The sequence below is a fragment of the Lepus europaeus genome, chromosome 1 (genome assembly GCF_033115175.1).
Source record: "Lepus europaeus isolate LE1 chromosome 1, mLepTim1.pri, whole genome shotgun sequence".
NCBI lineage: Eukaryota > Metazoa > Chordata > Mammalia > Lagomorpha > Leporidae > Lepus > Lepus europaeus.
In genome coordinates, this window is record NC_084827.1 from 62,100,545 (window position 1) to 62,116,889 (window position 16,345).

The 16,345-nt window shown below is 42.0% G+C and overlaps 1 protein-coding gene across 5 annotated transcripts in view; it reads right to left on the reverse strand.

The window, feature by feature from the left end:
• The window catches only part of IWS1 (interacts with SUPT6H, CTD assembly factor 1), a 38,514-nt gene that overhangs the window by 5,422 nt on the left and 16,747 nt on the right, over positions 1-16,345 (reverse strand). For all 5 annotated transcript variants that reach the window (XM_062180656.1, XM_062180581.1, XM_062180733.1 and 2 more), the window contains exons 7-12: positions 15,164-15,314; positions 13,612-13,694; positions 7,738-7,867; positions 6,465-6,582; positions 3,382-3,493; positions 2,350-2,406 (exon numbers count right to left, since the gene is read on the reverse strand). In XM_062180656.1, coding sequence (XP_062036640.1) covers positions 2,350-2,406; positions 3,382-3,493; positions 6,465-6,582; positions 7,738-7,867; positions 13,612-13,694; positions 15,164-15,314 — 651 coding nt within the window. The remainder of the gene's footprint in view (positions 1-2,349; positions 2,407-3,381; positions 3,494-6,464; positions 6,583-7,737; positions 7,868-13,611; positions 13,695-15,163; positions 15,315-16,345) is intronic.

The following is a 16,345-nucleotide window of genomic DNA, read 5'->3' on the forward strand; positions in this document are numbered from 1 at the left end:
AGAAGGGAAGCTTATCTGTCCACGTCAGCATCAAAACCATTCCATCACCCACAGGTAACCCCCTCTGGTGGCAAACGCACAGCATATGTCTGTTGCATGTGGGAGAGAAGGTGGAAAACTAAATGGCTTCTATTGCCTTGTACAGTGCACCATTTTAACATTAACTTCTATTACCTTCACATGTATATGAGCAGACTAACCGGCTAGCCAAGGAACATTTCCTGTACTTCCTTTCTCCCTGAAGCCGCTGTCTCATCAGCAAACTTACCTACAAATTATACCTGCTCCCTCTCTACCCCTTCTAGCTGATCTTCCAATCTCCTCTTGCGATCACGGTACTGACTGCCAACGCTCACCACATAAACCACTCTGCACACCTGCCATCGCCACCGCCAGCCTCCAGTGTGGAGGCTCTGCTTCAACAGGCATGACCCACCCATCACGCCCTTCACTGGCTACTCTGCCCGGCCATACCCCTGCACATCCCTTTTCAAAGGTATTTAGCGAGGTTTCCAAGAAGACAGAACAGCGAGGGAGATTACTGCTGTAGTCTGCAAGAAGATAGTTTAAAAAAAAAGTGGAGAGCGTACAATCTCAGGGAAGAGTTAGGGAGAAAACTTAAGAGGAAACTACATGCAAATTAGAGGGACACTGTGGGCCTATGTGGAGGGTGTGGATGCAAACAATTCAGGACCCCAGCAGCCAAAAGCCTCAGTACTAGCTTTGGAGAGTGACGTGAGACCAGCCTGCAGCAGCTCAAGCCACTGGCAATAAAGCTGCAAAAGAGCTTAGCATGAGTCCAGCCTGGAGACCTATGGGGGACGGTGTACCTGCAAACCTAGAGGAAAAAGGGGGGCACATTTCTCTCTCTACGACCACTTGGCACCGGTGTCCTGGAACTAACTAGGTGAGAGTAGGCGGGTGCATTTTGGACATACAGAATAGCTGTGCCAGCAACGACCTGAGATGAGACACCTGAGTCAGGCTGGAAGAATTGACAGATGGCTGGGTGCTCATGACTGCTGGAGCCTTGAGTGCTGGGACTGTGAAAACACTGTGGCTGCATGCGAGGAGGATGTGGCAGTCTTTGGGGCTAGTGCCCAGGTATTGCTCTCCTTTGAGAAGAGGTGAGCATGAGACTATGTCAATAGAGCTGAACAAACCTCCTCTCTGATTAATAAAAAGATTTACCACATCCAACTTGGGTGTCACCTTGGACACTCCCTCACCCTGGAGCCCTGAACAGAGTTCCCTGGCCACACCCAGCACATGGCTCAGGGTATTCACTGAAAGAACAGACACTCCACTAAGCCACAGAGGCACAGTCCAAAGATAAAAGCCATCACAGAAAAAACAAACAAAAAAACACAAAAGAACCAACAAGTATCTCCACAAATGCCTAAAAATAAACACAGCAATTCAAGAAACAATAAGGAAGACAACATAACACCCCTAAAGGGACAACACTTCAATACTAGAATGTGAAGATAAAGAGATTGAAGAAATGACAGAAATGGAATTCAAAAAATTGATTGTAGGATTCCTGAGAAGTATTCAGGAGCAAATCCACGAATTAAAGAAATCCACACATTACATGAATGAAAATTTTCCCCATGAAGTTGAGATTTTTTAAGAGAAATAAAAATGAAATATTGAATATGAAGAATTCAATAGATCAAATAAAAAAATGTGGTGGAAAGCCTTAACAACAGACTCGGTGAGGCAGAAGAAAGAATATCCGAGTTAGAAGACAAATCTCTAGAAATTTTAGTAAGACCAAAAAGAAGAAATTAGAAAACTAAAAGCCAGTGTTGGAGATTTATGGGTTACTATCAAATGACCCAACATATGGGTCTTAGGAGTTCCTGAAGGCACGAGAAGAGAGAATGCATTAGAAGCCCTTTTTAGTGAAATAATTACAGAAAACCCCCCTAATTTGGAGAAAGGGATGTCCAAGTACAAGAAGCACACAGAACTCCTAATAGACGTGACCAGAAAAGACCTTCACCACAACATAATATAATCAAACTCTCCAGAGTAAAACACAGAAAAAATTCTAAAATGTGTACGAGAAATGCCAGATTACTTCCAGAGGATCTCCAATTAGTCCCACAGCTGACTTCTTATCAGAAACCTTACAGGCTAGGAGAGAATAGCGAGATACAGCCCAAGTCTTAAGAGAAAAAAACTGTCAACCCCGAATACTGTACCTGTAAATCTCTCTCATTTATGAATGAAGGTGAAATAAAGACATTCCACAACAAACAGAAATTGTTTTATGTGAACATAAAACATCATTCCTTTACTATTTTCTTTTTTAAAGAAGAAAAATTAATGGAAAAAGCTTACTTCTCTTCTCCTGTTAACACCTTTTCCAGGTCTCTGCGAGGTGTCTGCCCACCAGTGCTAGGAAAAATAAACAATGAGATATCAGGAATATTAGACAAAAACTAAGACAAACTTAGACAAAAAACAAGTCAAACTTAGCTCATACTTAGTTCCTTTACACTGCATCAGGGAATAAAACTCCAAATCTTTATATATATATATATACACACACACACACACACACATATATATACACATACACACACACACACATATATATTTTTGGGTTTGTTTTTTGTTTTTGTTTTTGTTTTTTTTTTGACAGTCAGAGTGGACAGTGAGAGAGACAGAGAGAAAGGTCTTCCTTTTTCCATTGGTTCACCCTCCAATGGCCGCTGCGGCCAGCACACCGCTCTGATCCGAAGGCAGGAGCCAGGTGCTTCTCCCGGTCTCCCATGCGGGTGCAGGGCCCAAGCACTTGGGCCATCATCCACTGCCTTCCCATGCCAGGAAAGCTGGATTGAAAGCAGAGCAGCAGGCACTTGAACCCACCCACAACTCCTGTCTTTTAAAAGTACAACTCATTTAGTATTCACGTGCACAGCACAGGAATCTGGCTCTGGGTGAGCCATACTGTTGTATCTATAACTAATGATCCTGCTCTCCTGGCTGTACAATACTGATACCAACCAGCCAATAGCATTTTTATTTTCTCTTAAGAATTTGGAAATGGTACTGAGAAAGGGGACATTTCCCCTCACAAGTGGTTAGAACAACACACTCCCCAGCATGGAGGGAGGCCATGTCCCCCAGGCCCGACAGGGAAAGGTCTTGGTAGGGGGAGAGGGGCGGCGGGAACTTCACTATCTATGATCATATTTACACTAAAGGACACTACGAACCACACAGACACATCAAGCTAAGAGCAAAGATGAATTCCCACCATCTCACAGCTTTCCTCATTATTTACTTACATTCCCACTGCCCAACAAAAAACCTGAGCTGCTGGCAACACAACATTTATTTCACTTACTCATACCTGTTCCCTCATACCTGTTCATTCTTCGTCGCTGAGGCATTTGTTCTAGATCTCTCTGTTCCCTTTCTTCTCTTGTCATTCCTTTGTAGTTTGAGGTAAGACCAAATATAGGTCGAGACCACTCATCTAAAGAAAAAAAAAACATTTAGTCCACAAAACAGCATTTTCTCCTACCACTGTTTCAAATACTCACATCCTAGTGTGAGAGGATATAAAGATCTCATTATTCCAGCACCACATACAGGATAAACACAGCAAACTATCTGTATCATAACTAATTCTGGGTAATTCGAAAATACAGTGTAAAAAAACCAGTAATCACTAAAAAGATTTAAAGTAAAATGTGACCCACTTTTAAGAGTTTTCAACTGGATGGGCTGACATTTTACAAAGATAAATTCTTTTTTTAAAAAGGAAGCCTAGGGGGCTGGCATGGTACACTGGGTTGAGCTGCCACCATCAACACCAGCATCCCATATTCACAGCACTGGTTCAAGTCCTGGCTGCTCCTCTTCTGATCCAGCCTGGTGTTAATGTTAATGTTAATGTGCCTGGTGTCAGCAGCAGATGGCCCAAGTGCCTGGGACTCTGCCACCCACATGGGAGGCCAGGATGAAGTTCTAGGATCCTGGCTTCGGCCAGCTGGGGAGTTAACCAGCAAAGGAAGATGGAAAGTATCTTCCTCCCTCCCTGCCTCCCTCTCTCTGTAACTCTGTCTTTCAAATAAATAAAAGCAAGCTAATTTCCTAAGCTTATTCCACCGGAAATACAAAATCTTGAAATTCTCTCACCTTCTTAACCAAACCAAATATAGCTCTTTTGTTACTTGTCAAGATGGTCTAAATGTTTTTTTTTTTTTTTTAAAGATTTTATTTATTTATTTGAAAGTCAGAGCTAGCTACACAGAGAAAGGAAAGGCAGAGAGAGAGGTCTTCCGTCCGATGGTCCACTCCCCAGATGGCCGCTCCAGCTGGAGCTTTGCTGATCCAAAGCCAGGAGCCAGGAGTTTCTTCCAGGTCTCCCAGGTGGGTGCAGGGGCCCAAGGACTTGGGCCATCTTCCACTGCTTTCCCAGGCCATAGCAGAGAGCTGGATTGGAAGAGGAGCAGCTGGGACTAGAACTGGCACCCATATGGGATGCTGGCGCTTCAGGCCAGGGCGTTAACCCGCTGTGCCACAGCGCTGGCCCCTCTAAATGTTTTTAAAAGATATTTTACTACTGTAGGTGTAGAGTCTTCATGAATTCTGATAAAGCTGCTAAGGTGAGCATGAAGACAAGTGCCATAGGACTATATCACTAGTCAGTAAACTCCACAGGTACTGACTGATGTCTCTGTTCTAAAACATAATGTAGTTTATTGCTTCATTTTATGTACAATATAAACCAAGAAAGGATCTTTACAGATAGAACACAGGAACTGTCACACTAGAAAGCAAGGATTTTCAAGGGGCCCACATGTCATTTAAAATAGCCCCACTGGGGCTGATGTTGTGGCACAGCAGATTAAGCCACCACTTGGGATGTGACATCCCATACCAGAGCACTGGTTCAAGACCCAGCTATTCCACTTATGATCGAGTTCCCTGATAATGTACCTGAGAAAGCACTGGAAGATGGCCTAGTGCTTGGAGCCCCTGCCACCCACACAGGAGCCCTGGATTCCAGATGGATTTCCTGGCTCCTGGTTTGGCCTGGCCCAGCCCTGACAGTTGTGGTTGTTTAGGGAGTGAACCAGTAGACCAAAGATTTTTCTCTCTGTCTCTTCATACGTGTCACTATGCCTTTTAAATAAATAAATAAGCCTTAAAAGCAATTTAAAAAATAACCCCCTGACCCCTGCTTGGATTCAGAATCACTATCGTACCAAGTCATAGCCACCAATGGGAATATTCTGCTTCTCTGAGAAGAGGCAAAAAAACTAAAAGAGGCATGAACAACTGCATGAAAGCACAAAAACTTATCATTTAATAGCAGTAGACTGCAGATTAACAATAAAGATGGTAATACTCTGGATTATCAAAGAATTTTGTTTCTAAAAGCTTCTGATAATTTTCAAAATTCAACAGGAAAATAAAGTTACCACAAATACAGAATTACTTTTTCAATCTAGCTTTAAAGTTTTAAAAATTCCTTTAAAAAAAGAGAGTACAGGAAGAGTTAAGCACAACAAAGGCAAACATGTATTTTGTTCTTAAAACTGAAGAATTTGGGGGCTAAGCATCTGGCCTATGGGTTAAGACGCCACTTTGAGACACCTGCCTGCCATACTGGAAAGCCTGCGTTCGAGTCCCAACTCCATTTTGGATTCCAGCTACTGTTAATGTACACCCTAGGAGGCAGTGGTAATGGCTCAAGTAGTCTGGTCCCAGCCACCCACATGGGAGACATGGACCGAGTTCCCCGTTCCTGGCTCTGGCCTGGTCCAGCCCTGGCTGTTGCAGGCATTTGGGGAGTGAACCAGGACAGGAGCTCTCCATCTTGTCTCTCTCTCTGCTTTCCAAAAAGATAAAATAAAATAAATAGTTTAAAAAGGGAACCTTAAAGATTTCAAAAACAGTATGGCAGCATTCAATTCCCTGATTTCCAATTTGACTCCTCTGGATTTTCTGGTATCATTAAATAAGAACATGTTGAAAGTTTTGGAGACCATTACGTGAGTAACAGCAGCAGCAGCAGCAATGGCTAACATTTCTTGAGAACTTGTATGTACCTTCTCACTTAATCTCTGTAATAACTAAAGGAAAACACACAATTACTTAAGAGTGTAAATCAGCAGCTAAGGCCATGCAGGGAGGAAGGTGGGGAACCCATGATCTGAAGCAGAGCCTGCATCCTAAACACTCTCTGTATGGCCTCGATCCACGACTAAAACATGCAAGCTTTCACCTGCTGTCTCTGAGACTGGCCAGCATACTTAAAAAAGGCTGCGATGCACTGTAAGTCTAAGAAAAAGAGATGATACCCATTAAAAATTTTAAAATATTCTACTCTACTTTACTGACTCAATTTACACAAATACTGTTACAAATATAGTTAGTTTTCACATATACATGTTTCCACAGAAACACAGAGACAAACAAAAGGCAAATTTACATACTGATTAATTTCCCTGCCATGTCCTTGTTGGACCTTGACTCCTTGGGGTGTTTATAGAGATACATCACTGCTCGTCCAATACCACTGTGTTTCAGCGTCTCCTGGCTTACACTAGGCAGCTGGGGAACACAAACACATACACACACGTTAATCACTCAGAATCCCGGAGTCCTGCTCGTCTACTCTAGAGGACCCACAAGACCCAGTGTCCACTCACATTAAAACATGGAAAACATTCCGCTTTCAGGTTCTACAGACACTGATGCTGTGTTCATGCTGAAAGCTGAGAGCTGACTATCACCACAAAACTAATGTAAAATCTAACAATGTGAGGAAGTGTCAACTAAGCAAACTCGCAGGTTAGCAGTTTAATATAGGAATTACCACACTGCTCTGAATCCAACAGATTCAAAACTGAATCCAAGCACAGCCATTTTCCAGGTATGCGACCTTGGACAAGTCACTTCAGTTCTGAGTCTTAATTTCCTCATTTGTAAAATGGAGCCAATACATCCACCTAACAAGCTTCCTGTGAGGAACAGATGAACCAAAACATGTACACAGCACCCAGCACAGTGCTGGGCACTCAAGAGGTTCCTCTGATGTTATTTCAGAAGTCAAGTAGCTTGCCCAAGGCATCAGTCACATAAAGGTGGTCCAGCTTAAGGTTCAATTATGGGGCCAGCGTTGTGGCTTAACAGGTAAAGCCACCGCCTGCAGTGCTGGCATCCCAATTGGCGCCAGTTCAAGTCCCAGCTGCCCCACTTCCGATCCAGCTCTCTGCTAAGGACTGGGAAAGCAGCAGAAGACGGCTCAAGTCCTTGGGCCCTGCAACTGTGTGGGAGACCCAGAAGAAGCTCCTTGCTCCTGGATTCAGATTGGCCCAGTTCCAGCCACTGCTGCCATTTGGGGAGTGAACCAGCAGATGGAAGACCTCTCCCTCTGCGTATCTAATAAATAAATCTTAAAACAAAACAAAAAAGGTTCAAATACAAGTTCATCTGACTCTGTACTTGGTGCACTTCCTATTTCAAGTGCCTTCCCAGAGTATGTCTACTAGTGTACCTGAGCAGTAGTACAACACAGGGACTCCCAAGATCTTTTTCAGGCCTTTCCTTTTATGCCCATTTTATTAGGCACATTCCTTTTTCCCAATCCCTCTCCCAGCAGGCTACCACAGAGAGAATGCATAAGTACAAAGTAGTACTGAAGTTATAATCATATAGACCCATTAGATAATTAAAGAACAAGCAGTCAGATAATCTGCCTCTAACCTCTTGGAGAATTTTCAACAGTTCTTCTCGAATCTTCAGTGCTGGCAAACTCCGATCTGGCAGGGGTGAGAGCCACTCTTTGATGGCAGACATCACACCACTGTCAATGAATGTTTCTTTAAGGTCCTGTCTGCAATAGCAAAAAATTTTTTAAAAGTTAAGTAAATTAACCTAACTCTATCTTCCTAAATTTTCTTACATATCTATCTAGTGGCTTCCAAAAATTGCTTTTTAAAGAGTTACTTATATACATTCAATATTTATTGAGCACCTCTTCCAATTTCAAGAGTAGCATGAAATTCAGTTCCTATTTGTAGGAAAGTACAGTCCTAACAGGTAAAGATGACATGCTGAAATCAAAACAAAGCAAACCCAAACTATACCAAATACATTAATGCTACTATGAATGGTACAGACACCAAAAACAAAGAACTCCAATATTACAACTAAAAAATACAATGTTTACTGGAGCGGCAAGATGGCGGAATAGGAAGGGAGCACATTGATAGTTCAGCAAGACACACAGGTTAATAAAAGTGGAGATACTGCAGGGTCAAGGAAGAGTAGGGGAAGAAACAGCAGCGGAAACTCTTCCGGAACTAGTGATTCACAGTGGACCTGCGTGGAGAGCGTGGGAGCCCAAGTTTGGGACACCAGCAGCAGACTCAACACACCAGCGCTGGAACGCGAGGTGAGCCGAACCTCAATAGCCCGAGACACCAGCGGGCAAGCGGAAAGAGGAGGCTAGAGGGAACGAGGCTTGAAACTCCGTGGGGAAAAGTTCACCAGGCTAACTAGAAGAGAAAGAGGGAAAAAAAAAAAAAAAGTGACCGATACGGACACGAGTTTCTCTCTCTCTGCTCACCCCTCAAAGGCGAGCAAGACAAAGAGCAGGCGCCATTTTGGACATACATCATAAGCAGGGCGACCTCAGGTCTGCACCAGCCCTGAGCCTAGCAGAAAAACCTGACTCTGGGGGGAGGGGTGAAATAACAGGAGATTAGCATCTAACTTGGTAATCCAGTGGGAGACTGCAGGAGAATTGGAGCCCACACCGAGGGCAGCAGAGATTCCCTGTGTGGTCCTTGGGAAAGAGCTTCTGATCTCTGGCTCCCGTGGGTATATCATTCGCCTGCTAACTACCTCCAATTACGTTCAGCTGTGCGGAATTACTTCCCTTTTGAATAAAAAAAAAAAAAAAAGAGAGAGAGATTTACCACGCCTAACCTGGGAGTGTCATCTTTGACACACCCTCAACCCTGAGGAACCAAACACAGCTCTCAGTCCACACTTATCTCAAGCCTCTAAGGCTCCACCGAAAGCAGACAGTCCTCTTAATATAGAGCCATAGTGTAACAAGAAAAAACACCACAGTGAAGAAACCAAATATCTCCAACATGCCATACAACAAACGCAAAAACCGAGGTAACAAGAACAAGGAAGACACTATGACGCCCCCAAATGAAAAAGACACCCCAATTCAAGATTATGAAGATGATGAGATAGAAGAAATGCAAGAAGCGGATCTCAAAAAATTGATAAGAACATTAAGAAGTTCTCAAAAACAAATTCTTGAACTACAGAAATCCTTAATGGACAAGATAGAAAATCTCTCTCGTGAAAAGGAAATATTAAGGAGGAATCAAAATGAAATGAAACAACTAGTAGAACATGAAACTATGATAGTGACAAAAAACCACAATGAAATGAAGAACTCAATAGATCAAATGACAAACACATTAGAGAGCCTTAAAAACAGAATGGGCGAAGCAGAAGAGAGAATATCAGACTTAGAAGACAGAGAGCAGGAAAGGAAACAGGCAAACCAAAGAAAAGAAGAAGAAATTAGAAATCTAAAAAATATTGTCGGGAATCTACAGGATACTATTAAAAAACCCAACATTCGGGTTCTAGGAGTTCCTGAAGGCATGGAGAGGGAGAAAGGATTTGAAGGCATTTTCAGTGAGATACTAGCAGAAAATTTCCCAGGTTTGGAGAAGGACAGAGGCATCTTAGTACAGGAAGCTTATAGAACCCCTAATAAACATGACCAAAAGAGATCCTCACCACGACATGTTGTAATCAAACTCACCACAGTGAAACATAAAGAAAAGATCCTAAAAGGTGCAAGAGAGAAACGTCAGATTACTCTCAGAGGATCTCCAATTAGACTCACAGCAGACTTCTCATCAGAAACCCTACAAGCTAGAAGGGAATGGCGAGATATAGCCCAGGTACTAAGAGAGAAAAACTGCCAGCCCAGAATATTATATCCTGCAAAGCTCTCATTTGTGAATGAAGGTGAAATTAAGACTTTTCATAGCAAACAGAAACTGAAAGAATTTTTTTTTTTCCACTCATCCTGCCCTGCAAAAGATGCTTAAAGATGTGTTACACACAGAAACATGGTCACCAATATGAAAGAAGGTAAAGGAAGGAAACCTCACAGCAAAAGATCACAGGAAGCTCAATTTCTCTTTGACATAGAATTAAACTCTGATGCTCTGTTAAAGCAATGTGTTAAAGTAATCTAAAAACAAAAAGCAATTCAAATCAATTGGCAATCTACAAAAAGAGTTAAAGATTTTAAAAGCTATTATTAAAATTGCTATATTGGTCTATTATGCTATGTTATATGTGTGTACATATTGTATGTCCACATAGGAAATTTTATTAAGAGTTTTATTTTAAATGGCTTATAGATAAGATTGTCCATAAATTTAAGCTGCTAAAATGAATCAAAGATACATTTTAATTTGTGTGACCTGAATCTGTGTATCATGTTTTAAACTTGTTGGTAAAAAGAAACTAAAAACATTTTAGATGGTTGTGCTTAAGTTTACTGGTTAAACAAACTACACCATGTTAGATATTTAAGAGGTGTTTTCAAATACATGATTCTTAAAATTTATAGAAGGCATTGGACCTTCTGGTAAATGTTTTCTTAAGTTCTTATCTAATGGTTGAAACGGTTTGCTAAGTATTCATGTGATATTGCTATTGTCAGCAAGCGATCTAGGACTTGCTCCCTCATTTCTCTATTCTAAGCCCAACTTGTTCTTTCATTTCTCTATTCTCTTCAAGGTAGGAAACTAATTCTATTATGAAGGAATCTGTAGGATGCACAATTTAATCTTTAGACCTTATAAAAGAGATGGCTAACATTTTTCTGTAATAGCATAGCCAAAATAAGAACTTAAATAATAATCTCATAGCTAGATTCACTTCGCCATCAGCAAAGTATACAGTAAGTAGAAAAAACCTCCCTTTCAGACCAAAGGGAAAGAAAGTTTTAAAGTGAGAATATAATTTTCCTCATGGGCATTGTCTACCTTAGAAAAACTACTACAGAACATGCCTGTGACTATAGACTTGTAGTTCAGGCCACCGAAGATTAGAGATGGGACATGGGCACTCCCTTGACTTGCATCCTCTGGTCTGCTTTAACACAAACCAGGAGGAAAAGAAAGCTAGGCATCAAGGGCAATGGGTGGCAGGCCTATTAATGGCTGATCTGTACAGTGATCTGCCCTCAAGGAGACCCAACAGGCCAGTCCACTGCAGTGGCTTTCAAAGTGGTAAGCCTGGGCTTCAGCAGAAGTCAGCTTGTGAAGAGCCCTGGCAGCTCTGCCAAGAGTTGGATCACTGGAAATGGACCTGCCCTGGAGTCGAAGGATGCCCAGGTCAGAGCCACAGATCTTATTGGCTCTAAGCTGAAAAGCCCTTCACTCAGCCCAACTTCCAAAGTGACCACTGCAGCTGAGGGGATGGTCAAGTAGGGTCAGCAACATTGCAGGCAGAACTGTAAATTTCTTGTTAGAGATGCCACCTGCCTTTACCTGGCCAGCTCTCCTCCCAGCCCAGCCAAGTAATGAAAGTCAACAGAGTGCCTTCCCCTAGGAGGTTCACACCTCCCTTAGGATATACCCCATGTGAAGAGATAGATAGGTCTGGGCCTCTTAACTTACAAGGCCTAAAGCCCAACAGATTATTATCAAGCCCCTTCTATCAGGTTCTATTTGCCTCTCAATCAGAAAACTTAATTGTAGCTTAGACAGCACCTTTCTTAGCTCCTCTAATAGTGACTCTGTCCTTTGTTCTAGACCCTGTCTAGCACACTTAAGCCTCATTCCTTTGTAATCATAACCTCTACTCTACCAATGGCTCTACTCCCAACCTGTGTGTACTGATGGTCCTCTTCCCCACTTAATGCTGTATAATTGTTCAAACCTGGTAAATGCCACTCTTAGGATCATTGGTTACTATCCTCACTCTGTCTTTTATGACCTTGTCTAAATATGATCAGAGTCGGCAAACTTGGAAGGCTTCCATAGCCTTGGCAACTCATGACGACAGCCTAGGGTGGTTACTGGCACCATAAACTAGAGTGTCAATTTGTTGGGTCAACAACAGGAGCCACTGTGCACTTGCTCCTCATGTGGGATCTCTGTCCTTAATGTGCTGTACATTGTGATTTAATGCTATAACTAGTACTCAAACAGTATGCTTCACTTTGTGTTTCTATGTGGGTGCAAACTATTGAAATCTTTATACTAAATTGATCTTCTGTATATAAAGAGAATTTAAAATGAATCTTGACGTGAATGGAAGGGGAGAGGGAGCGGGAGAGGGGAGGGTTGTGGGTGGGAGGGAAGTTATGGGAGGGGGAAGCCATTGTAATCCATAAGCTGTACACTGGAAATTTATATTCATTAAATAAAAGTTAAAAAAAAAATACAATGTTTAATGTATTAGAATCGTAGTTTTCAAACAGTGTCAGGAGGCAGAGGATGAAATACATTACTCTTTGCAGGATACCAGGGAAAACATCATTCTTCCAGCAGAAATAAAGTATCAACAAAATAGTGATTTTAAATTCCATTTTATATATTAGAATCAGTTATGCTAATAGAAAACCTGACAACATTATACTCGTCCATATGAAATCTGTCACAGTTCTTTCTGCCTGTTGGGACAGGAGAAACAATTTTCTTTTTTTTTTTTTTTTTTTTGACAGGCAGAGTGGATAGTGAGAGAAAGAGAGAGAGAAAGGTCTTCCTTTTGGCCGTTGGTTCACCCTCCAGTGGCCGCTGCGGCCGGCACATCATGCTGATCCGAAGCCAGGAGCCAGGTGCTTCTCCTGGTCTCCCATGCGGGTGCAGGGCCCAAGCACTTGGACCATCCTCCACTGCCTTCCCGGGCCATAGCAGAGAGCTGGCCTGGAAGAGGGGCCACCGGGATAGAATCTGGCACCCCAACCGGGACTAGAACCCGGTGTGCCGGCGCCGCAATGTGGAGGATTAGCCTGTTAAGCCACGGCGCCGGCCGAAACAATTTTCTAATGACACATTTCTTAGACCACACTGGTGGCTCACTGAGACATTTCTTCAACAATCAAAAGCAGAACATGCGTTGGTTCAAAGAATGTCAGGCTGCTGATGAATATTAGCAAACCAGTGAAAGAACTTGGTGACAAGGATCTATTAGGAAAGGGCAATTTCATTTCAGAAAATCAAAGATCATGATGCAGGTGGCCAGGTGAACCTTGGACAACATGTGCTTCAACAATTCTCCCAAGAACTGCGGTTTTCAATCACTCTGGGAAAGCAGAGCCAACTTTATTAGACCCAAAACTGTCTAGCAGGCACACTTCTCAAGTTTTTTTTTTTTTTTTTTTTCCACTAATATCAGTTTCCTATTTAATCTACTTTTATTAAGTGTAAAAAAATTATGGAAAAAATGTAATTCAGAAAATGCTGTTATTGGTTTTCTGTGATCTCACACTGAGCTATCACTACTTAATACCTCTAGAGTATCAGTACGTTTGAGTATCATTCCGTTAAAGGGAAATTTTCAAGAAAATACAATACTTACTTCTTAAGGTGCATAACCACAGTAGGTAATAAAGTTAATTTTTTCAGTGCTGGTTTTTTCTGATTGTTCAGCTGTCTGTCTTCCTATTCAAAAAAAGATATTTAAAAATCAGTACTGCTTGTTTATGGTAAATTGTTAACTACTGTAATTCTGAATCTTAACATAAAGCAAAGCAAAATAAACAAAGTAGTTTGAATAATCTCATTTAACAATTACAATCAGAAGAATAATTTTATCAGCATAATTACCAAAGTTTTCAAAAATACATTCAAAGTACAAATCATACCTGGGAAATTTTGGTTTATCACCAGCAATAATTTTCTATGTTGTGAGGCTTATAGAGAATTGAATAATTATCAAAAGAGAGTTTTGGTATTTACTTTGGAATGTTTTTCTATTTTTTTTTTCATGAAAATATTCGCATTTCCAAATACTTAATATCGCTGTCATGTACATTTCAAAAACTAAAAACACACGGCCATATTTCAGCTAGCTCTCTTAGCTACTTCTCCACTGCTGAGTTGTTTTGAAACTCATTGAATCCATTAGTATTTTGTCACATCTCTAAAAAATCATTCATTTTTAAAACATAACAGCCAGTTTTAACACCTTTGGCAGATTTTAGTTTTTTGTTTCTTAAAATTTATCATTTTATTTTTAAAAATATTTATTTATATGAGAGGCAGACACACAGAGAAAGTTCTCATCTATTGGTTTACTTCTCAAATGCCTATAACAGTTGGGGCCAAAGCTGGGAACCAGCAACTCAATCCAGGTCTCCCATGTGGGACATGTGGGAGGCAAGAACAACAATTACTTGAGCCACTGCCTCTCAAAGTCTGCACAGGTGGGGGGGGGGGGGGGGGGTCAGAGCCGGGAATGAAACCCAGACATTCTGATGTAGGGATGTGGGTATCTTAACTACTAGGACAAACATTCACCCCAGACAGATTTCGCAGAATGCAATGAGTTAGATGCAGGGCAAGTTTGTAACACTTTTTATACATAAGGAGACATCAACTTTTGTGGTGAGCTGGCCAAATCTGAGGACAAGCCATGGCCCCCTAAAACTAGCAAGGCAAGGGCAGGTGTGTCCCACAGCAGTCGGGCCACCACATCATATGCTGCAGCGCCTGGGGTTGAGTGCCAGCTCCATTTCCAATTCCAGCTTCCTGCTAATGCCTGGAGGTGATGGCTCAAGTGCCTGGATCCCTGCCACCTGCCTGCAAGACCCTGACTGAGTTCCTGGCTCCTGGCTTTGGCCTGGCCCAACCCTTGCTATTGTAAGCATATGGGGAAAGAATCTGTAGATGGGGGATTTCACTGTTTGCCTCCATCCCTCTGAAACAAACTATCATCAGCCTTAGTCTTTTCACTTTTTAAAAAGCATGAATAAAAAATCATTTTCATGCTTAAGGTTTAGAATGGTGAAAGCTTTACTGAAAAAGCAGTATCTTACTGTGGTTTAAGTAAGGATCAAGTATTTCAAAAAGGTAACTCAATCAATTCAGTAGGGGATGGAAAAAGTGAACCTAGAAGCAACACATCTCACCTCAGCAGCTTCATTCATCTTGACAATCATGGCACTCACGACGTCATCTGCGTCACTGATAAAGGTGCCACCATCCCGGTTCCGTCTGCGCTTGCCACTCATGCTCTTTTTCCGCTGCAACATCATCTCAAAATCCGACAGGAAGTCCATACTAAGCAGGAACACAAAATCAAGGGAGATGTAAGCTCCCTTTTAAATACGCATTTATTTTATTACAACTAAGAACACTATATTTCCTAATTCTGATGATGTAGTAAGTGCTACCTTCTTTTAAAAAATGTAAGCACAACTACTACTGAAATACCAGCTGATCCTACACTCCCGTGTTTGACTTCTTCACACCCTCAACTGAAACACATCAATCACTAACAGGCTCAAACTTCTCAAACACTGGATTCACACTGGCATCCATCAGCCCACAAAGAAGCATTCCAGGTTCTCATTCTGGGAACTCATTCAGCTTTGGCTACACTGTCCTTTGTTCAGAATAGAAAGATATTCAATTACTTCACTATTCTTGTCTTAGCACGCACAGAAAAAACTAGGAAAACTGCTGCTTCATAGTGGTAAGAAGCACAACTCTCAACACAATGTGACTGATTTAAAGATGGAAATCTCTAGGCTTGCTAAGGGCCTCAGAAATTTACAGCTTTCATCAGAATCATTACAATTAAGACAGGGATAACTCCCTCCACCACTCTCATATAAATGAAATTTCCAAAAGTACTGCCAAACTCTTTCAACTTAATCCTTCACATCACTAGAAATTAGTAAGCAAACCTTTTTTTTTTTTTTTTTAATTTATTTTTGACAGGCAGAGTGGACAGTGAGAGAGAGAGACAGAGAGAAAGGTCTTTCTTTTCCGTTGGTTCACCCCCCAATGGCTGCTGTGGCCGGCACGCTGCAGCCGGCGCACTGTGCTGATCCAAAGCCAGGAGCCAGGTGCTTCCTCCTGGTCTCCCATGGGGGTGCAGGGCCCAAGGACTTGGGCCATCCTCCACTGCACTCCCGGGCCACAGCAGAGAGCTGGACTGGAAGGGGAGCAACCGGGACAGAATCCGGCACCCCGACTAGGACTAGAACCCGGTGTGCCGGCACTGCAGGCGGAGGATTAGCCTATTGAGCCACGGCGCCAGCCAGTAAGCAAACTCTTTAAAAAAAATTATCCTGACAACAGTAAAG